The sequence below is a fragment of the Sminthopsis crassicaudata genome, chromosome 5 (assembly GCF_048593235.1).
Source record: "Sminthopsis crassicaudata isolate SCR6 chromosome 5, ASM4859323v1, whole genome shotgun sequence".
Lineage (NCBI taxonomy): Eukaryota > Metazoa > Chordata > Mammalia > Dasyuromorphia > Dasyuridae > Sminthopsis > Sminthopsis crassicaudata.
In genome coordinates this window covers 218,173,544-218,195,021 of record NC_133621.1, presented here as the reverse complement: position 1 = coordinate 218,195,021, position 21,478 = coordinate 218,173,544, and the positions used below count along the sequence as shown (strand labels likewise).

The following is a 21,478-nucleotide window of genomic DNA, read 5'->3' as shown; positions in this document are numbered from 1 at the left end:
CATGCTCCTTCCTGGACTAAACATCTCCCTTCTTCTCAGGACCCATGCTAATGGTTCCATCAAGCGAGGGAGCAAGGACAATGCCACAGACTCGGTTCCACTTCGGACAGGGATTGGAGTCCAGCTCAAGGACATTAAAGTCTTCAACAGAGACCGACAGAAAGGTGAGGGGAGTTGAATAGCTGGAAGGCTGAGATCCTGAGAAGAGGAGGCTGATTCTCCCTAGGAGAGGGCAGCCTGCCATTCCCCACCCCTGGTAGGCAGAAAGAGAAGGTATGGAGAAGGTGGAAGGACGGGATTCAACTTTGGGAAGTACCAATTATCAGAAAGACTAAAGGAGGGGAGAATTGAGAGAAGGAATTAATACTTCTCTTAAAAGCATTGGAAAACAACTTTTCTATGGTCAGAGTCCTCAAAAGTCAAGGGGATTAAGGCCAGAGGATGAACTTGATTGGTGAACTAACAGCACATATAATTCTGTTGGCTTGCCTTGCTAGGCCACAAATATGGTGTTGATCCCTTAGGCCAAAATGGTGGGTGGAGGCAGCAGAAAGGATACCAAGGAGAAATATAAACAAATAAAGTAGGAAATCAAGAGATTCCCCTGAGGGTTCTGACTCTGGGGGCTACCTGTGATGACCTCCCTTGACCTCTTTCTAGGCACCAATGTGTGTGCTACATCCAATGGTGGATGCCAGCAGCTGTGCTTGTATAGAGGAGATGGGCGCCGGGCCTGTGCCTGTGCCCATGGGATGCTGGCAGAGGATGGAGCATCCTGTCGAGAGTATGCTGGCTACCTGCTCTACTCAGAGCGCACCATTCTCAAGAGTGTCCATTTGTCAGACGAACGTAACCTCAATGCCCCTGTGCAGCCTTTCGAGGACCCTGAGCATATGAAGAATGTGATTGCTCTAGCTTTTGACTACAGAGCAGCGGGGTCCCCAGGCACTGCCAACCGCATTTTCTTCAGTGACATCCACTTTGGAAACATTCAGCAGATCAACGATGATGGATCTGGGAGAGTCACAATTGTGGAGAGTGAGTAAGGGCCAACTAAGCCTGGGGGAAGGGGAGAAATCATTCTCAGAGTGAGATCCTAGCTCATCCCTGGCTACCGAACTCCTGCTACACTATTAAGAGTGTAAGAACAAGTAAAAAGATGTTTTTTGTTTGTTTGTTTTTTGTTTTTTGCATGATAATTGCTTTATAGGATTTAGTCCACAGTCCCTTTAAACAGCAAAATTCTCCAATTCATCTAAAGTGAGGCTCATTTGACAGAAACCTATTTTATATTCATTCTTTCCAGAAAAAATAGCTCTGAAATTCTACAAGTAGAATTGTCTTCTGTACCCCACTATCCCACATTACAAGGTCTGCCTCTATTGAAGTATGGATGTTTCTGCCCCATAAAAAGCAGTTTAGGTTAAAATAGAGATAAGGAGAGTAATAGACAATACAAGGAGAAGACATCACGATCTTGAGTAATCTTCAACTCTACCTACATTGCTTCACTAGATCCACATCCCATTCCATGCCCTAGTAGGCCCAGTTGTTGCGGATGAATAAGGGTACTCCTAGATTCCTATCTCATGCCAGGCCTAGTGGGCCCAGTTATTAGAGATGAATAAAGGTGTTCCTAGATCCCCATCCCATGCCAGGCCTAGTAGCCCCAGGTGTTACAGATGAATAAAGGTGTTCCCACATTCCCATTCCTTGCCAAGCCTAGTGGGCCTACTTGTTACAGATGAATAAGGGTGTCCTGGATCCCCTTCCCATGCTAAGCCTAATAGGCCCAATTGTTACAGATAAATAAGGGGATTCCTATATCCCTATCCCATGTCAGGGGATTGTAACTAGGCCAACCCATGGCAGGCCTAGTGGGCCTCATTGTTACAAATGAATAAAGGTGTTCCTAGATCCCCATTCAATGCCAGGCATAGTAGGCTCAGTTGTTACAGATGAATAAGAGTGTTCCTAGATCCCTATCTCATGCCAGGCCTAGTAGGCCCAATTGTTATAGATGAATAAGGGTGTTCCTAGATGCCCATCCCTTGCTAGGCCTAGTAGGCCCAATTGTTATAGATGAATAAGGGTGTTCCTAGATGCCCATCCCTTGCCAGGCCTAGTAGGCCCAATTGTTATAGATGAATAAAAGTGTTCCTAGATCCTCGTCTCATGCCAGGCCTAGGAGGCCCAGTTGTTACAAATGAATAAGGATATTCCTAGGTTGCCATCCCTTGCCAGGTCTAGTAGGCCCAGTTGTTACAGATGAGTGAGGAGGTTACTAGATCCCATCCCTTGCCAGGCCTTAGTAGGCCAAGGTACTACAAATGAATAAGAGTTTTCCTACATCCCCATTCCTTGCCAAGCCTAGTGGGCCTATTTGTTATAGATGAAGAAAGGTGTTCCTAGGTGACCATCCAATGCCGGACCCTAGTAGGTCCAGTTGTTACTGATGAATAAAGGGGTTACTAGATTCCCATCCCATGCCAGGTCTAGTGGGCCCAGTTATTACAGATGAATAAGGATGGTCCTAGATCCCCATCCCATGCTAGGCCCTAGTAGGCCCAGTTGTTACTGATGAATAAGAGTGTTCCTAGATTCCTATCTCATGCCAGGCCTACTAGGCCCAGTTGTTACAGATGAATAAGGGGGTTCCTAGATCCCCATCCAATGCCAGGCCCTACTAGGCCCAGTTGTTACAGATGAATAAGTGTGGGTTACTAGATCCCCATCCAATGCCAGGCCTAATAGGCCCTGTTTTTACAGATGAATAAGGGTGGTCCTAGGTCCCCATCCAATGTCAGGCCATAGTAGGCCCAGTTTTTACAGATGAAAAAGGATGTTCCTGGATCCCCTTCCTATGTCAGGCCTAATTGGCCCAGTTGCTACAGATGAATAAGGGTGTTCCTAGATCCCCATCCCATGCCGGGCCCTAGTAGGCCTAGTTGTTACAGATGAATAAAGGGGTTACTAGATTCCCATCCCATGCCAGGTCTAGTGGGCCCATTTGTTACAGATGAATAAGGGTGTTCCTAGATCCCCATCCCATGCCAGACCCTAGTAGGCTCAGTTGTTACTGATGAATAAGAGTGTTCCTAGATTCCTATCTCATGCCAGGCCTACTAGGCCCAGTTGTTACAGATGAATAAGGGTGTTCCTAGATCCCCATCCCATGCCAGACCCTAGTAGGCTCAGTTGTTACTGATGAATAAGAGTGTTCCTAGATTCCTATCTCATGCCAGGCCTACTAGGCCCAGTTGTTACAGATGAATAAGGGGGTTCCTAGATCCCCATCCAATGCCAGGCCCTACTAGGCCCAGTTGTTACAGATGAATAAGTGTGGGTTACTAGATCCCCATTCAATGCCAGGCCCAATAGGCCCTGTTTTTACAGATGAATAAGGGTGGTCCTAGGTCCCCATCCAATGTCAGGCCATAGTAGGCCCAGTTTTTACAGATGAAAAAGGATGTTCCTGGATCCCCTTCCTATGTCAGGCCTAATTGGCTCAGTTGCTACAGATGAATAAGGGTGCTCCTAGATCCCCATCCCATGCCGGGCCCTAGTAGGCCTAGTTGTTACAGATGAATAAAGGGGTTACTAGATTCCCATCCCATGCCAGGTCTAGTGGGCCCAGTTATTACAGATGAATAAGGATGGTCCTAGATCCCCATCCCATGCCAGACCCTAGTAGGCCCAGTTGTTACTGATGAATAAGAGTGTTCCTAGATTCCTATCTCATGCCAGGCCTACTAGGCCCAGTTGTTACAGATGAATAAGGGGGTTCCTAGATCCCCATCCAATGCCAGGCCCTACTAGGCCCAGTTGTTACAGATGAATAAGTGTGGGTTACTAGATCCCCATTCAATGCCAGGCCCAATAGGCCCTGTTTTTACAGATGAATAAGGGTGGTCCTAGGTCCCCATCCAATGTCAGGCCATAGTAGGCCCAGTTTTTACAGATGAAAAAGGATGTTCCTGGATCCCCTTCCTATGTCAGGCCTAATTGGCTCAGTTGCTACAGATGAATAAGGGTGCTCCTAGATCCCCATCCCATGCCAGGCCCTAGTAGGCCTAGTTGTTACAGATGAATAAAGGGGTTACTAGATTCCCATCCCATGCCAGGTCTAGTGGGCCCATTTGTTACAGATGAATAAGGGTGTTCCTAGATCCCCATCCCATGCCAGACCCTAGTAGGCTCAGTTGTTACTGATGAATAAGAGTGTTCCTAGATTCCTATCTCATGCCAGGCCTACTAGGCCCAGTTGTTACAGATGAATAAGGGGGTTCCTAGATCCCCATCCAATGCCAGGCCCTACTAGGCCCAGTTGTTACAGATGAATAAGTGTGGGTTACTAGATCCCCATTCAATGCCAGGCCCAATAGGCCCTGTTTTTACACATGAATAAGGGTGGTCCTAGGTCCCCATCCAATGTCAGGCCATAGTAGGCCCAGTTTTTACAGATGAAAAAGGATGTTCCTGGATCCCCTTCCTATGTCAGGCCTAATTGGCCCAGTTGCTACAGATGAATAAGGGTGTTCCTAGATCCCTATCCCATGCCGGGCCCTAGTAGGCCTAGTTGTTACAGATGAATAAAAGGGTTACTAGATTCCCATCCCATGCCAGGTCTAGTGGGCCCAGTTGTTACAGATGAATAAGGATGGTCCTAGATCCCCATCGCATGCTAGACCCTAGTAGGCCCAGTTGTTACTGATGAATAAGGGTGTTCCTAGATCCCCATCCAATGCCAGGCCCTAGTAGGCCCAATTGTTACTAAAAAGAGTGTTCCTAGATTCCTATCTCATGCAAGGCCTACTAGGTGTAACAGATGAATAAGGGTGTTCCTGGATCCCCTTCCCTTGCCAAGTCTATGGGCCCAGTTGTTACAAATTAATAAGGGCGTTCCTAGGTCCCCATCCAATGCCAGGCCTAGTAGGCCCAATTTTTACTGATGAATAAAGGTGCTCTTACATCCTCATCCATTGCCAGGCCTACCAGACCCAGTTGTTACAGATGACTAAGTGGGTTATTAGATCCCCATCCCATGCCAGGCCTAATAGACCCAGTTTTTACTGATGAATAAGGGTGGTCCTAGATCTCCATCCAATGCCAGGCCCTAATAGGCCCTGTTGTCATAGATGAATAAGAGGGTTCCTAGATCCCCATCCATTGCCAGCCCTAGTAGGCCCAATTTTTACTGATGAATAAGGGTGCTCCTACATCCCCATCCATTGCCAGGCCCAAATGTTACAGATGAATGTATCCCTGAATGATTCAACCTATCCTTCCAAGGTCCCACTGACCACCCTCCAAGATGTCTTATTTTTACTATCACGTTTCTGCCTATACCACAATAACCAACGTATCTTCCCATCTATTTTCTCTAGATGTGGGCTCCGTGGAGGGTCTGGCATACCATCGAGGCTGGGATACCTTATACTGGACAAGCTATACCACATCCACCATCACTCGCCATACTGTGGATCAGAACCGGGCAGGGGCCTTTGAACGGGAAACAGTCATCACCATGTCTGGCGACGATCACCCCCGAGCCTTTGTGCTGGATGAGTGCCAGAAGTGAGTCAGGGGAGGAAAGGGAGGCCTGGAAGATGAAAGGGTGGAGCTGCTCTAGGGACACATCTGGTCCTAGCCCTTCCCCTACCATTTACAAGAAAGTCACTTAGCCTCCCTTGGCCTTAGCTAGGATTAAAGGATTAAAGGCAGGGGCTGTGAACTGGCGTGGTTACTTGAAAACTTTCACAATTCTAGAATTACTTTCACAGTCTTAGGCTGTGGATTTCCCCAAATAATCAAATGTCCCAGTGGATAGAACATTGGTCCTAGAATCAAGTCAGACATTATCAGCTGGGCAAATCACTTAAAACTGCCTCAATTTCCTCAACTATATAAAATGGGAGTGATAATAATAGCATCCATCTAGGAAGCCAAGGTTGTTGTGAGGATCAAATGAGATATTTGTAAAGTCCTTAGCCCAGTGGCTGGTACATAGTAGGGGTTTAATAAATGCTTGTTTGTTTTTTTTTTCCTGGAATATCAGTAAGGCACTGTGCTAGGTGAGTTGGGGGATACTAAGAAATGTAAGACAAAGTATCTGCCCTTAAAGAATTATTATCTATATGTTGTGTTAAAACATAAAGCAATATGAAACAGTGCAGAAAAATATAAAGTGACTTATTCATGAAAAGCAATGTGACATAGTACAGAGAGCCAGTCTTGGAGTTGGAAAAAGCGAGCTTTAAGCCTGCCTCTCAGACACTTAGTTGTGTGACCATGGACATATGGGCCTGCTCTCTAAAACAGTTACTTATCTGTGGAGGAAATACCCAGGCCATACCATTGAAATCTTAGGTTTGTAGCAGTGGCTGGCATTTATAGGATAGCTAGGTGGTGCCACAGTGGAAAGAAAACCTTCCCTAAACTTGAGAGGATCTGAATATAAATTCATCCTCAGGTACTTTAGACAAATGTTGGGAGCCAAGACCAGAGCCAGAATCAGGAACACCTCAAATATCAGTCTAAGGATCCTAAGGATCCTAACCTTTTTTTCATTCTGTAGGTAATGGATAACCATTGACAGGTTTTTAACAGAGGAATAATGTGATCGAAGTGGAGGTCTAGAAAATGTAATCCCATATTGATGCACAATGGGGAGACCAGTGGGTGGGGAGACCAGTGTTGAGGCCACTATAATAGGCTAGTCATGAGATGATAAGGATCTGAATTTGAGTAGTGGCAGCTAGAATGGAAAGGAAGACATGAATTCGAAAGGCACTGCAAAGGAATAATTGACAGGACTTGGTGACTGATTAGATAATAGTAGAATCAAAGATGGCCTCAGACATTCAAGCCAGAGTGACAGGGGGAAATGATGACAGATTGATTGACAGAAATAAGAAAATCAGGAGGGGGAGTAGGTTGGGGGGAATGATTAGTTTTAGTTGAGCTGAGTTTGAGGTAATGATGGAAATAGGCAGCAGGCGATTGGAAATGCAAGACTGAAAGTTGAGTGAGCAGTCAGGGATAGAGATAAAAATGTAATAAAGACCTAGTTTCCAGAGTCACATTAATCTCCGCTCTAGCTAGACTCCATTTGAAGTACTATATTGAGTTCTGAGCACTAAGTTTTATTTTATTTTGACTGATGTTGAGTTTTCTTAATTTTTATAGTAGTCTTTGCATATATGTATGTGTCTGTGTACATGTACATATATCTGTGTATGTGTATGTATGTGTGTGCATATACATAAAAAAGAAAGAGAACATTTAATACAACTCCAGGCATATAATAGGGTCTTAATAAAAATAAATGCTAGTTTAGAGGCAACTATGTGGAACAGCAAATAGAGTCCCAGACCTTAAGTCAGAAAATCCTGAGTATAAATCCAGTCTCAGACACTTATTGGTGTGGTCCCTAGGCAAGAAGACACTTAGCCCTGTTTGCCTCAGTTTCCTCATATGCAAAATAAATTGAAGTAGGAAATAACAAACCACTCCATTATCTTTGCCCAAAAAGGCCCCCGAGGGAGTCATGAAGAGTTAGACACAACTGAAAATGACTAAACAATAACAAAAATGCTATCTTGCTAGTTGATAGCCTTCTTTCTCAAATATAGCTATTTTTATGAGAATAATGTCAGCCATCATTGACCCCTCTCTTATAACTTAGAAAAACAAATAGAATTTACTGACTAAATGCTCTCATCTGACAGCATATGGGACATTCTGAACTCACAATCTCCTGCCTCTCTAGGGAGAGGGAATAATTGTGTTCAGTCATTCCTTCTTGAGTTTCACAATTGTTTATCGCAATTAATCTCAGCTCTTCTCTGTATTGCATAAACACTGTTGTAGCCACTATGTATATTGTTCTCAGTTCAAGCAGGTGTTCCCATGTTTCTACTAATTCTTTTTATCTCTCATTTTTATGACACATATTTATATGCCAGTTTGTTCAGCCATCCCCAATTCAGTGCACTACTCTGTTTCTAGTTTGTTAACCACTTCAAAGCATCCTCCTATGAAGGATATGTATATTTGAATATGTAGGGTCTTTCTGTCTTTGATCCCCTTCTGGTGTATATTTTAGGGAAGATATTGATAAACTGGCTTCCACATATTTCTGTTCCATTGTATAATCATTGTATGTATTTTTGAAGGTAGTATCAACAAAGCGGGAACTCTGATAGGTCCTTCTGTCTTGGAAAAACTCATAATGCATTTTCATCAACAGACTGTTTTTTGAGGACTAATCTAAGCATGGAAAGTCTCGCACTAAGGAACATCAATTGGTGACGGTCTATTTGGTCATCACCTGGTGATGAATTCTTTAGTCATAGAAATATGTGAAACAAAGAAAAGTACAAAATGTCTCCCTGTGCTATATGCCCCTTCTGCTTTTTGCAATAATAATGGCAAAATGGGAGAAAAGAGGAAGGAGAGCAATAAGAACCACATTATTTTTTTAGGCAACTTAGGAACATTACCGTAGCTGTTGTTACTGTAGATTTGAGATCTTTCTCTGGTGACTAACAAATGGATGTAGTACTGGAGGAAGTGAATCATATCAGTTGTGACATTCTTGCTATAAATAAAACCAGAGGACAAAAAGAAATTGCATTTCAATGGAATGATGGCTCATAAGTTTTCCTTGGAGAGGCAAATAAGGGAAGTGGCAGAATTTTGTGTGTCCAAAGGCAACAAGGAACATCATTTGGTGACAGTTACATTTGGTCATCTCATAATGCAAAAGATGTGATGTGTTTGCAAAAATGCCACCATGAAAATAATTCAACTTAATCTGTTGCAGAGGATAAGGACACAGAAAAATTCTGCACAGAATTTGATAAGACCTTCCAAATTAAGTGATAAATGCATTAGGAAGATAGTAAAAAATCTTAGAAAATATGGTTCAATTATGAGAAAGAAGGCAAGAGCTTGTAGACTATGCTGAAAACATACCTATGTATCATGAATATTTTCTTCAAGAAAAGTAGAGAAGATGCAAATAATTTCACTTTAAAAAAAAAAGAAAATTAACACTCAGGAAATGATTGATTACTAATTTGGGAATCATTTCTGAATACAATCATAGCATAACTTAGTTTAGTTAAATTAGAAGAAAGAATATAAAATTAGAAGAAAAAAATCAAAATGAGATTTATGGTGCACTATCAAGACAATTCTAGTCTAACTTATTTAAACAAATTAATGCAAAAATAAAAATGGGATGCGAATAAATTAAGACATTGATGTAAACTATCACAGTTTTCTAAAGTAATTTAACACATATAATCCATATTCACCACAACAAGATGAACAAAAGAGTTTAGAAAACAAATATTTGATAATTTTGTCAAATGAAGAGAGATGCCAGCCAAAAGCAACTTTGGCATAGGACATAAACTTGCACAGAGGAAGATAGAAGATGATCATGAGCAATATTTTCTCATAAAACTGAGCAGAAGGAAAATTAAATTTACCAGAAGATTAGCAAGATCTTTAACTTATTCAAAGCATCCTGAGGATATTTAAGGATGAAATGAGGACAGTGAAAAGATTACAATGGCAAAGGTCTGTAAAGATGTCTGTAACAAATCCCTTTCTCTTTCAGTGAGAGTGGAACCACCACACTTGAATTTACAGTCCCCAATAATTTACTTGAAGAAGTAGCAATGACAATAAAGAAAAAAATATGGGAAAACCAAATTGAATTAGACAAGGGATACATTGGTCTGTGTTGAGCATTGAGAAGGATTGAGGGGTCAAATCTCAACGTACCTGAGAGAAGGAATGTCACTAAAGGCTTAGGAAAAAAACTCAGAAGTTAACTGAGAAAACATCAATAACTACCACCTTTGTGCCTTCTTTCTCAAATATAACTATTTTTATGAGAATAATGTACACAACCAGTCTTCCCCAGAGATTTTATAATAGACCATATCTTTACAGTTACACAATTGGCTGAAATTTATATTGAATATAAGATGCCACTATGTTTATTGTTTGTTGATGATTTTTTTAAACATGTAATTTATTTAATAGAGCAAAATACTGCTTTAAAGGTTCTTGTCCAACAAGTTTTCTTTCATATGGATTTCAAAATTAAACAAGATTACATGATATATGGCCAACAGATCATTTGGATCAAAAGTCCTCAGAATATTAATATCCAGTAAGGAATAAAACATGGAAATATATGCTTTCTAAAAGTATTTGCTAGTATTATAGAGGATATCCAGGACAGAGATTAAAAAGAGGAATTCCATATAGATTTGAAGTCATTCAGATATAGATAACATTATGCTGATGCACCATTCCCTGGAACATTATAAAACCTTCTAAACAAAATCCATAATCACTCAGAATTCAGGAGAAACCAAATGATGAAGACTATCTATTGCCCAGATTCTGAGAAGTCCATAGACTGGGTTTATCATGTACCTTAGACAGACAATAAAGATGGTGACTGAGCTGGGTTCTGAATCATGGGGAGAGGGTGCCAGATTACCTTTGGGATATTGTGCTCTTAATGCATTCAAGCTTCTCCCTGATACAAAGACCCATCCTTTACACAATATTCTTCCAATTATATGGTATGGTCTCAAGTCATGGAATGTATGGGGTATGCCTCATATGTAGGTCAACTCTTAACTTTCTTTCATTTTAGTCCCCAGCTATCTTCTCAAGAGTTATCTTGTTACATACATATCCTCTAAATCTAAAGATTTGGATTTTAATTTTTAAAATTCCCCCTTAAAAAAAATTCATTGACCAGAAGAATAGGCAAGGGTGGAAGGAAACAACCATTATTTATTTATCTTGTACCTGATACAATATAACTACTTTTTTCCTCCACCACAAAAAGAAATGCTTAAAATATAAAAGACTCACAAGTATGCATTATCAAATATTTAAAATATGAAACAGTAACCCATCACTCCTAATATGCCCTCTTTGGAGGAAAAACTCCCAATACTTCTGTGAGACTGCTGAACAGATTTCATTTTCATCTTACTCTATACTGAGCAGCAGGTAACTCAGTCATAGCACACATTTTTAGAAGCTTTTTATTTTTAAAACATATGCATAGAAGTTTTCAACACTCACCCTTGCAAAACCTTGTGTCCCAAATTTTTTCTCCCTCCCTTTTCCCAGTCCCTCCTGTACAAGCAAGTAATTCAATATATGTTGAACATGTATAGTTCTTCTATACACATTTTTACAATTATCATGCTACCCATGAAAAATCAGGTCAAAAAGGGGGGAAAACGAGAAGGAAAACAAAAAGCAAGTGAACGTCAACCAAAAGAGTAAAAATTCTGTGTTGTGATCCACACTCAGTCCCCACAGCTCTCTCTCTGGGTACAGCTGGCTCTCTCCAGCACAAGATCATTGGAATTCATAGCCCAAATCTTTTGGCAAGGTGGGCATGCTTGGCTTATCCTCCTGTTGATAATCATCTCTGAGAACAGTAGGCATCTATTGTATATACTTCTTAGTGAACTGAAACCCCTCAAGCTCACAGGGTAACTACCTCTGCTAAAAAATATCTCATTTCAAGATCACTGCTGAATCACTCGTGCTCAGGAAAACAAAAAGAGGCAGTTAGGAGCTTGAGATCCAGCTTTGGACTCCCCTAAGTACATGGTCTTGTGCTGCCCAGGTACATATAGCTAGGACAATGACTTTTTTCTGGGGATAGGGAGATGGGGAGCAGGAAGGGAAAGGGGAAAGGGTTCATATATTACCTAATATGTGCCAAGCACTGTGATGAGTGCTTTACAAATATAATCTCATTTGGTCTTCACAACATCCCTGTGAAGCACCTGTAGGTGCTGTTATTGGTCCCATTTTACAGTTGAGGAAATTGAGGCAAAATAGAGGTTAAATTATTTAATTGGGGTCACATGGCTGATAAGTGTCTAACGCAAAATTTGAACTTGTTTTCATGACTCCGGGTTCAGCGTTCTTGTCAGTGTGCCATCTAGTTACCTATTACTGACTGGAAGTCCCAGGGAACTGATGATTAGCTTTGAAAGAAGGAGGAGCTTTTCTTCTTGATCCTTTATCTGGTTTATTGAAGGGATAGCTCCTCCTGGTTCAGTCTGCAATCATCTTTGATACCCCTTCTTCCATCACAGGGTACAATGCACCAATTAGGAGCCCTTTACCAAGAGCCCAGAGTACAAACCCATCCTTACAGGTGCTTCATGGGATGACCTCTGCTACAAATAAATGAAACTAAGGGTTTCAAAAGCTTTTAGACCTATAAGAGACCTTAGAGATCACCTAGTTTTACCATTTTGCAGAGAAGAAAATGAAATATTAAATATCTCAAAGCACAAAATCATAAAATTGGAAGAAATCACAGAGGTCAATCTAATCTAACCACCCTGAATGGAACATGGAACGTTTGTGTGACCCCAGGAAACTTTCAGGCCTGCACCTCTTTCTGGTTTTTAAGTGTACTCTTTCTAAGTAAATGGTTTAAAAAAAATTTTTGAGGCAATTGAGGTTAACTGACTTGCCCAGCTTACTACTATCTCAGGTCATCTGTGAACTCAGGTACTCCTGATTTCAGGACTTGTGTTCTATCCATTGCACTACCCTGTTGCCCTGGCTTAATTTTCTTAATACTTGTTTTGTTACTATGATCCAAGTTTCTGTACAGTTTGGATCTCTAGTTGGGTTTTGAGTTTCTAGGCTTTTCTAGGTGGCCCATTTACTAGAAGCTAGGTTCTCCATGTTAAATTCTAGGCTCTCCCACTTTCTAGGTACCTTATGCTCTTCCACCATCTCCTACCCCCCCTTTTTTGTCTTATCCAGTCTGATGTTCTGGACCAACTGGAATGAGCAACATCCAAGCATCATGCGGGCAGCACTGTCGGGGGCCAATGTCTTGACACTGATCGAGCGTGACATCCGAACCCCTAATGGTCTAGCCATTGACCATCGTGCGGAGAAGCTCTATTTCTCTGATGCCACATTGGACAAGATAGAGCGCTGCGAGTATGATGGCTCCCACCGATATGTGAGTCTGGGTCTGGGGGGAAAGGACGTCTCTTTGTGGTTCTTATCACTATAAACCCAAAGTTTAGGGAAGGGAGGGGAGGGGCACGACTTCCACTGATGGAATTGGAGGAAATAGCCAGTTAGCCAATCCCAACAATTGAATAAGCACAAATGAGCCAAAAATGAAGGAATCAGAGGAAGAGAATGATGATAATCTTGGGTGGAATGCCTCCTCCAAGGTAAACTATTTGGAATTCATTCCCTTGAGTTTTATTTCTCCCATTCTCTAAATGTCTGCCTCTTGGTGCTCTCATCCCTTGAGATTGGCTGATCTGAGAAAAGGTGTCAGAGATCAGAATTGTGACCAATGACCATGGCCCCATACCCCACAGGTGATCCTGAAGTCAGAGCCCGTCCACCCATTTGGACTGGCTGTGTATGGGGAGCACATTTTCTGGACAGACTGGGTACGGCGGGCTGTGCAGCGAGCCAACAAGTATGTGGGGAGTGATATGAAAATGCTTCGAGTGGACATCCCCCAGCAGCCCATGGGCATTGTGGCCGTGGCCAATGACACTAACAGTTGTGAGTGTCTTCCTACTCTGGGTCCATCATATATACACCCCAGACTCCCCAAAGCCCAGGATCTTGCACATATATGCACCCATTTCCTTGAGCTCCCCAATTCCAGGGCATTTCCTTTAGGGCTTTCTTCTCTCTACTTTAATCCTGTCATAGCAAACAGAACATTGGATTTGAATACAGAAAGAATTAAGTTCAGACCCTATCTCAAATAGTTATAAGATAGGTAATCTTCCAAAAATTACTTATATTCTTTTAACTTAGATTTCCTCATCTGTAAAATGGGAGTAATAATAGCTGTAGCATTTAGCTTACAGTATAATTTTAAGGACCAAATGAGATATGTAAAGTAATTTTTAAACCTTTAAAGCATTATGCAGAGTGTCCCCAAAAGGCAAATATAAATGTTTCCATTATTATTCAACACATACCCCAGAGCCTCCAGTCATTCTAATATCTCACATACTCACCCAAGAGCTTTCCCCTAATAACCTAAGATGTCTGTATATATTCCTTGTTCTACTCAAACCCACTTTTTCCAGAGAGAGAGAGAGAATTTGTTATTTCATTAATATAGGCATTTCCATGGACTACACACACTCAATACAACCTGTAAACACAAACATGCCCTTGAATTGTCCCTTTAATTCAGGATTCAGGAATCTATATTCATATTATACCTTGCTTGCTACTCCCAATTAAGTCTCCCACATACATCCCAGAACTCCACTGAAATTCAGTTTCTTCCACTGTCACCCCAGAAGCCTACTCAATCTTGAATGTCCCTTGTATAAACTCCAGACTTTCCTCCTCCCTCCAGATATCCTTGCATATTTTTTGGTGCCCAGCACAGAGTGAGTAGAATCCTTCACTCCTTCTTCTTGCCCTCTTCCAGGTGAGCTCTCCCCTTGCCGTATCAACAATGGAGGCTGTCAGGATCTGTGTATGCTCACACCTCAGGGACATGTCAAGTGCTCTTGTCGGGGGGCTCGAATTCTCCAAGATGACTTCACTTGTCGTGGTGAGAGAAGGGGACATGGATCTGGAGGAGGTTGGGAGAAATGGGAAAAGGAAGGTGAGAGTGGATTAGGGACAGGAGTAAAATCATCTAAAATTAATAAAGATTTATAGAATGTTGGAGCTGGAGGGGACTTCAGTGGTCTTCTAGCTTAGCCCTTCCTCTCCCCAACATTATATAGAGGAGAAAGTAGAGGCTATGTGGTTATGTGATTTATTCAAGGTCATGCAGCTAGTAAAGCTGACCTTCTATCCTCAGCAAGGGCCAGTAGAACGTAGTACTCAGGGCCATGGACCAGGGAGTCTTACCCTCGATCCTGAATTCTCTTTGTCCTTCCTACTGATAACCTCAATTCCCAGCCATGAACTCCACCTGTCGGACACAAGATGAGTTTGAGTGCGCCAATGGCGAATGCATTAGCTTCAGCCTGACTTGTGATGGCACCTCCCACTGCAAGGACAAGTCGGATGAGAAGCCATCCTACTGCAGTAAGAGCCCACCCCTTAGACGCCTGTCCCCTCTGCTTTATACACAGCTAGAACCACACCACTGGCCCCAGGCTTTTATGCTCCAGCCCTGGATATGTGGGGAGTACTGGGGGGGGGCACTCGGAACAGAGCCTGAGGTGACCCCACATCCTAAGCCAAAATGAAAGCAGAATGACACAGGAGCAAGCTTATTATGATAAGCTATGGCTGGAAGCCATGATGTGTTCTTATTGTACCCCTAGCCATCTCTAGTACAGAACAGGCCCCCAAGACTCACCTGCCCAGTCAGTGAATAAACGTAAGCTCGCCAGGAGCATCTTCCACTCACTCTGACCTTCTCCTTCCCCAGACACACGCCGCTGTAAGAAGACTTTCCGTCAGTGTAACAATGGGCGCTGTGTGTCCAACATTCTCTGGTGCAATGGGGCAGATGATTGTGGTGATGGCTCAGATGAAATTCCATGTAACAGTGAGTATTAGTCTCCCCTCCCCATTCCCCTGAGTGAAATATTCACTTGCATCCCCTAGCCTTCTAGCCCAGGGCTTTTTAGCCTAGAATAGCTCTTACAGGGGCTATTTTTTTTTAATTTTGATAACTCTATTTCACATATATATAACTGATTTCCTTCATAACCTTTGTATTTGATTTTTTCCATTTAATAACATTGTCCTGAAAAAGGGTCCAGAGATTTTTATCACACAGCCAAAGAGGTCCATGAAACAGAAAAGGTAAAGAACCTTGGTCCTAGATTTTAGATTCAAGGTCCCTTAACTCTCTTGAGCCTTTGATTTTGGGTTTCTTTAAGTTAGTATTATTATTGTTCTCTAAACAAGAACAGTTCAAATTTATAAGCTCTTTTTTAATGTTTATAAAGTACTTTCCTCACAATAATTCTTCTTTAAATTTTATTTTCCAATTAAGAAAAATTTATTTTTTCTCCTCATTTCCTCATACCACTGGAAAAAGAAAAGGAAAAAACTAAATCCTTGTAACAAATATATGTAGGCCAGCAAAATAAATATATGCGCTTTGAGGTCAGTAGTTGGGGAACACACTCTATCATCTGTCTCCTACAATCCTGGTGGGGTATTGAATTGATCTCAGATCTTAAATCTTTCAAAGGCCTTGGAATTGGATAGTATAAATCAACAAGCCAAGTCAGGAGCATTTATTAAGCCCAGTGCTAAGTGGGAACGCAAAAAAAAAAAAAAAAAAAAAAAAAAAAGTAAAAATAATCCCTGCCCTCAAGCAGTTTCCAATCCAATGGGATGAGACAACATGAAAACAAATCTGTACAAACAAGATGTTTTACAGCAAAGCTTCTAAAACTTTTTTTTACTTGTGATTCCTTTTTGACCATGAAATTTTTATAGGTATACAAATCAATCATTTAATGATAACAAATCTTAATTTCATGACCCCCCCATGTTCAGTTATGAGACGCATATATAAGATCATGACCCACAATTTAAGAAGCTGAGGTTTATGAGACAATTTCCCTTCACAGGAAAGGCATTAAAGGGGACCAGGAAAAATATTACAGAAGATGGGATTTTAGCTAAAACTTGAAAGAAACTGGAGAAAATAGAAAGAAATATTAGACATATTATTAGTATTATTAACTCCACTTTATAGAGGTGGACATAGAAGCTCTGAGGGGTTCCATGCCTTTGGTTGCTCATAATAAATGTCAGAACCAGACCCGATCCCATCTTTACTCAAGCCCTGGTCTTTTCCCCACTCCCTTGGCCTGCTAGTTTTCTCATCTGTAAAACAGAAATAATAATATTTGCCCTGAATAGCTCCCAAGATTGTTATGAAAGAGTTCTTTGTGAACACTGTAGAAATCGGAGTTGTTATATTTTGGGAGAAAGGGAAGAAGCATCCAAAGACCCTCCATCAATGCAGTTTGCCTGAATTGTATAGCTTGAGAAGGTTGTTTGGCTAATGACGACTGTTACGCGGCTAGCGTGTGTCAGAGGTGACAGGGGCTCTCACGGCTCTCCGGCTCCAGGACTAGGGTATTATTTTATCCTCACCGGCTGATTGCTGGATCTTGGGCTCTCTTGGGTTTCGGCGTGCTATCTCAGACAGTGGCCACTGGGGGGTGGCTCTGGGCTCCAAGCCGCTTCCCTCCAGCCCCTGCTGGTTTGCAGAGGTTCACTTCCCGGCTGATGAGGGCTGGCTGGGCTGCTTTTCAGAGACTGCCTGTGCGGCGGATGAGTTCCGGTGCCGGGATGGGAGTTGCATCAGTAATTCTAGCCGTTGCAACCAGTTCTTGGACTGTGAAGATGCGTCAGACGAGATGAATTGTAGTGAGTAGAGGATTTGTCCCGGCCCGCTCATCTCACCCTGTCTCTCCTGTTCCTGATTTCCTCAGCTCTTCCTTCCCCTGATGCCCCATCCACCCTCCCATCCCCTGGATTCTCCTTTGTGGTCCCCTTCCCCCCATTCCTCCAACCCATCTTTCTTCCCCAGACCTTCCCCAAACCCGGGTTTCCCGAAGGGGGGGCAGCAAGTAAGGGTGGAAAGGGGATCTTTCCAGGGGGTGGGGGAGGGACCAGGATGTCACCCCTCTCCCTCCCCCACCCCCACCCCCAGGCACCACTGACTGTAGCAGCTACTTCCGCCTGGGGGTGAAGGGGGTGACGTTCCTGCCGTGCGAGCGGACGTCCCTGTGCTATGCCTCCAGCTGGGTTTGTGACGGCGCCAATGACTGCGGGGACTACAGTGATGAGCGTGACTGCCCAGGTGAGGGACCCCCGGCAGTAGCGAGGGGTGGGGCCTGCACCCAGCCTGTGGGTCCCCAGATGTTGTGGGCGGAACCTCATGCTCAGCATCTGCTCCCTAGGTGTGAAGCCCAGGTGCCCCCTGAATTACTTCCCCTGCCCCAGTGGCCGCTGCATTCCCATGAGCTGGACGTGTGACAAGGAGGATGACTGTGAACATGGCGAGGATGAGGCTCACTGTAGTACGTAAAACCCGCATCCCTTGTCCTCAAACCTGGTGCCTCAAGGTGCTTCAATCATAAGGGGTTCCAGCGTCTATCCCAAAAGTTGGGGGACCCAACCCTGGGAGGCCCCCCCCCCAGACACCTCCCACGACCTCAGGACCTCCAGCCCATTTCTTTTCCCTGGGTTGGACCGCGGGGGCTTGGAGAGCGAGTGCCCAGTGTGCCATGCTCCCCAGACATCACATTCTGCCCCCACCCCCACCCCTAATGCTTCCCCTGTGCATCTCCCCCAGACAAGTTCTGCTCCGAGGCCCAGTTCGAATGCCAGAACCACCGCTGCATCTCTAAGGAGTGGCTCTGTGACGGGAGCGATGACTGTGGAGACGGCTCGGACGAAGCTGCTCCCTGCCGTGAGTCACCCGGAGCTAACCGGGGGCGGTGGAGCTGGGCTGTCTTTGGCCAGGGAGCACAGTTATGCGGGAATGGCCGTTCTTCTGGGGGCGGGGGGGAAGCTGCAGCTCTAAGGGAAGGGAATACACTGCCCAAGGTGAATGGGAAAGGGGTGGGGGTGGGGCTGTCAGCAACTAATCCTTCCCCTGCAGAGGGCAAGACATGTGGCCCCTCATCCTTCTCCTGCCCGGGGATGCACTTCTGTGTTCCCGATCGCTGGCTCTGTGATGGGGACAAAGACTGCGCCGACGGGGCCGATGAGAGCGTGGCAGCCGGATGTCGTAAGTAACCGGGAAGGGGCTGGGGGCCACAGAATCTGAGTGCTGGGACCCCCGGCTCCGTCTCACAGGGCGGAGGGCTCAGCTGTAGGGAGAGCCAGTGATTTGTCCCAGGTGCGAGCTGTGAGCCGCTGGCAGGGCGGGGCTCTGGGGTTTGGGACGTCTCCACGTGTTCTGGGAGAAATAGAGACTAGAAGCGAGGCAGAGGGAACAGGGCTCAGGCTGTGTCAGCCCTGAGTGGGCTCTGACCTTCTCCCACAGTGTACAACAGCACCTGTGATGAGCGGGAGTTCATGTGTCAGAACCGTCAGTGCATCCCCAAGCACTTTGTCTGCGACCACGACAGAGACTGTGCAGACGGCTCGGATGAGTCTCCAGAATGTGGTAAGAGTGGGCGTCCGTGACGGGCCAGCCGAGGGGCCGAGGCCCAGGAAGCTCGTTGCCCATCTGACTGGCTCTTCTTCCCCAATCTTCCAGAGTACCCCACGTGCGGCCCCTCCGAGTTCCGTTGTGCCAACGGGCGCTGCCTGAGCTCCCGCCAGTGGGAGTGCGATGGGGAGAACGACTGTCATGACCAGAGCGACGAGGCCCCCAAGAACCCCCATTGCACTAGCCCGGGTAAGAGAGCATGCAGGGAGCGCTGCTGGCCATCGGCAGCCATCGATGCTCCTTTAGCATGGGCGTAGATGCCCACGGACCTGAGCACTGAGCAAGCTCTGAACCAAGAAGAAAAGAGCCTCAGTCACTGGGGCCCGGGACAAATCCCTGAACGGTTTCTCCAAACCTAAGATGGAAGTAGCCCTTACACTCCCTAGTTCACGAAGCTGTGGTCAGGAAAGCACTTTGCAAGCCCCCACACACTGAGGAGACGAGAACTGTTGGGAATAATGCTGCATTCAGGCATCCCTGAAGTCCCCGTGTCCTTTCCCCAGAACACAAGTGCAATGCCTCCTCCCAGTTCCTGTGCGAAAGCGGGCGCTGCGTGAGTGAATCCCTGGTCTGTAACGGGCAAAATGACTGCGGGGATGGCTCAGATGAACGGAGCTGCCATATCAACGAGTGCCTGAGCCGAAAACTCAGCGGCTGCAGTCAGGACTGTGAGGATCTGAAAATTGGGTACAAGGTGAGTGCCCAGACCTGGGCCCACACACACACCTGGCCCCCGCACCAACCTTCTCCAGAAGACCCTTCTTCCAGGGTAGAAAAGGGGGGGGGGGTGCTGGGAAGGACTTGCACACTGGCCAGGGTGGCAGTGGACTAGAGAGTAATTCTTCCCCAGGGCTAAGGCATCCTCCCTCCCTCCCCCCTGCCCCTCAGCCCCACATCCCTAGTGCCCCATGCCCCATGCCCGCTGTGCCCCTCAGTGCCGCTGCCGCCCAGGATTCCGGCTGAAGGACGATGGTCGGACGTGTGCAGATGTGGACGAGTGCAGCACCAGCTTCCCCTGCAGTCAGCGCTGTATCAACACTCATGGCAGCTACAAATGTCTGTGTGTGGAGGGCTATGCCCCCCGAGGGGGCGATGCCCACAGTTGCAAGGCTGTGACCGGTGAGGGCAGCATCCCGGGGAGAGGGCAGGGGGCACAGGAGCCACATGGAGGTAGCCTAAGAACACAGGGACCCCTGAGATGATGCAGTCACAAGGACCCCTCTCTAATGAGGCATTATTTTCCAGTGTAATTTGCCCTATCAGATGGACAGCTGCCCTGCTTGCCATTATTTTAATCCCACTCTGAAACTAATCCCCACAAGCTGTAGGGCCATAACAGGCAAGGGGATCCCGGGGGAGGTGAGACCTTGGGAAGACAGATGTTCAGAGATCGGGAAGAAGGGATTATTCATGCCGCTTCATGAGGCGGGACAGCAGACCACCACCACCAGTTCCCTCCCCACTTCTACCCCCAGATGAGGAGCCATTCTTGATCTTTGCCAATCGCTACTACCTTCGCAAGCTTAACCTGGACGGCACTAACTACACCCTGCTCAAGCAGGTACCAGAATCCCTGGCCCTCTTCTCCCTCCTTTCCCTCTCCCCTTTTTTCCTACACCACGTCTGGTCCCTGGCCCTGTTCTCCATCCATCACTTCCCCACTCCTGGGCCTCTGCTGATGGTCATTACAAAGAAACTGGGGTGGAAGGGGGAGGGGCGGGACTCCTTTCTCTGTGGGCCTTCCCTCTTCAGCCTCACTTTCCTCTCCCTACTGTCTCACTGCCCCTCTGTCCCAACCTTTAGTCCCCCGCCCCTGCCCCCGGCTCCAGTCCTCATGTCCTGCCATATATTAGGGCCTGAACAACGCAGTCGCCCTGGATTTTGATTACCGAGAACAAATGATTTACTGGACAGATGTGACAACCCAGGGCAGCATGATCCGAAGAATGAACATCAATGGGAGCAATGTGCAGGTGAGGGGGATCCCTGCCCCCGAGAAAGGAGCAGGTCACTAGGAAAATGACTCCTTAACCTACATGGAACCCAGAAGAACAAAAGATTTCAGAGGCTATTTGATCTTGTTGGGGAAGAAATTGCTACTTTATTTCTACTAATCTCTTACTGAAATTTAACATTTCCTCAAATTTTAAATTAATTTTTTTCTGAGAAGGGATACAAAGGTGGTCATTCTGTGGCCCCTCTTAGGGGGTTTCATCTCACACTCCCCCTCCTGCACCCCTTTCCCCC

At 45.1% G+C, this 21,478-nt stretch overlaps 1 protein-coding gene across 2 annotated transcripts in view; it reads left to right on the top strand.

Annotated features, from left to right (window-relative positions):
* The window catches only part of LRP1 (LDL receptor related protein 1), a 105,069-nt gene that overhangs the window by 57,496 nt on the left and 26,095 nt on the right, over positions 1-21,478 (top strand). For both annotated transcript variants that reach the window (XM_074269895.1, XM_074269893.1), the window contains 19 exons: positions 40-164; positions 661-1,038; positions 5,388-5,577; positions 12,847-13,051; positions 13,425-13,617; positions 14,510-14,635; positions 14,992-15,120; positions 15,470-15,589; positions 17,323-17,436; positions 17,723-17,872; positions 17,973-18,092; positions 18,368-18,484; positions 18,677-18,805; positions 19,064-19,186; positions 19,280-19,420; positions 19,735-19,925; positions 20,167-20,350; positions 20,707-20,792; positions 21,085-21,204. In XM_074269895.1, the coding sequence (XP_074125996.1) occupies positions 40-164; positions 661-1,038; positions 5,388-5,577; positions 12,847-13,051; positions 13,425-13,617; positions 14,510-14,635; positions 14,992-15,120; positions 15,470-15,589; positions 17,323-17,436; positions 17,723-17,872; positions 17,973-18,092; positions 18,368-18,484; positions 18,677-18,805; positions 19,064-19,186; positions 19,280-19,420; positions 19,735-19,925; positions 20,167-20,350; positions 20,707-20,792; positions 21,085-21,204 (2,941 nt within the window). The remainder of the gene's footprint in view (positions 1-39; positions 165-660; positions 1,039-5,387; positions 5,578-12,846; positions 13,052-13,424; positions 13,618-14,509; positions 14,636-14,991; positions 15,121-15,469; positions 15,590-17,322; positions 17,437-17,722; positions 17,873-17,972; positions 18,093-18,367; positions 18,485-18,676; positions 18,806-19,063; positions 19,187-19,279; positions 19,421-19,734; positions 19,926-20,166; positions 20,351-20,706; positions 20,793-21,084; positions 21,205-21,478) is intronic.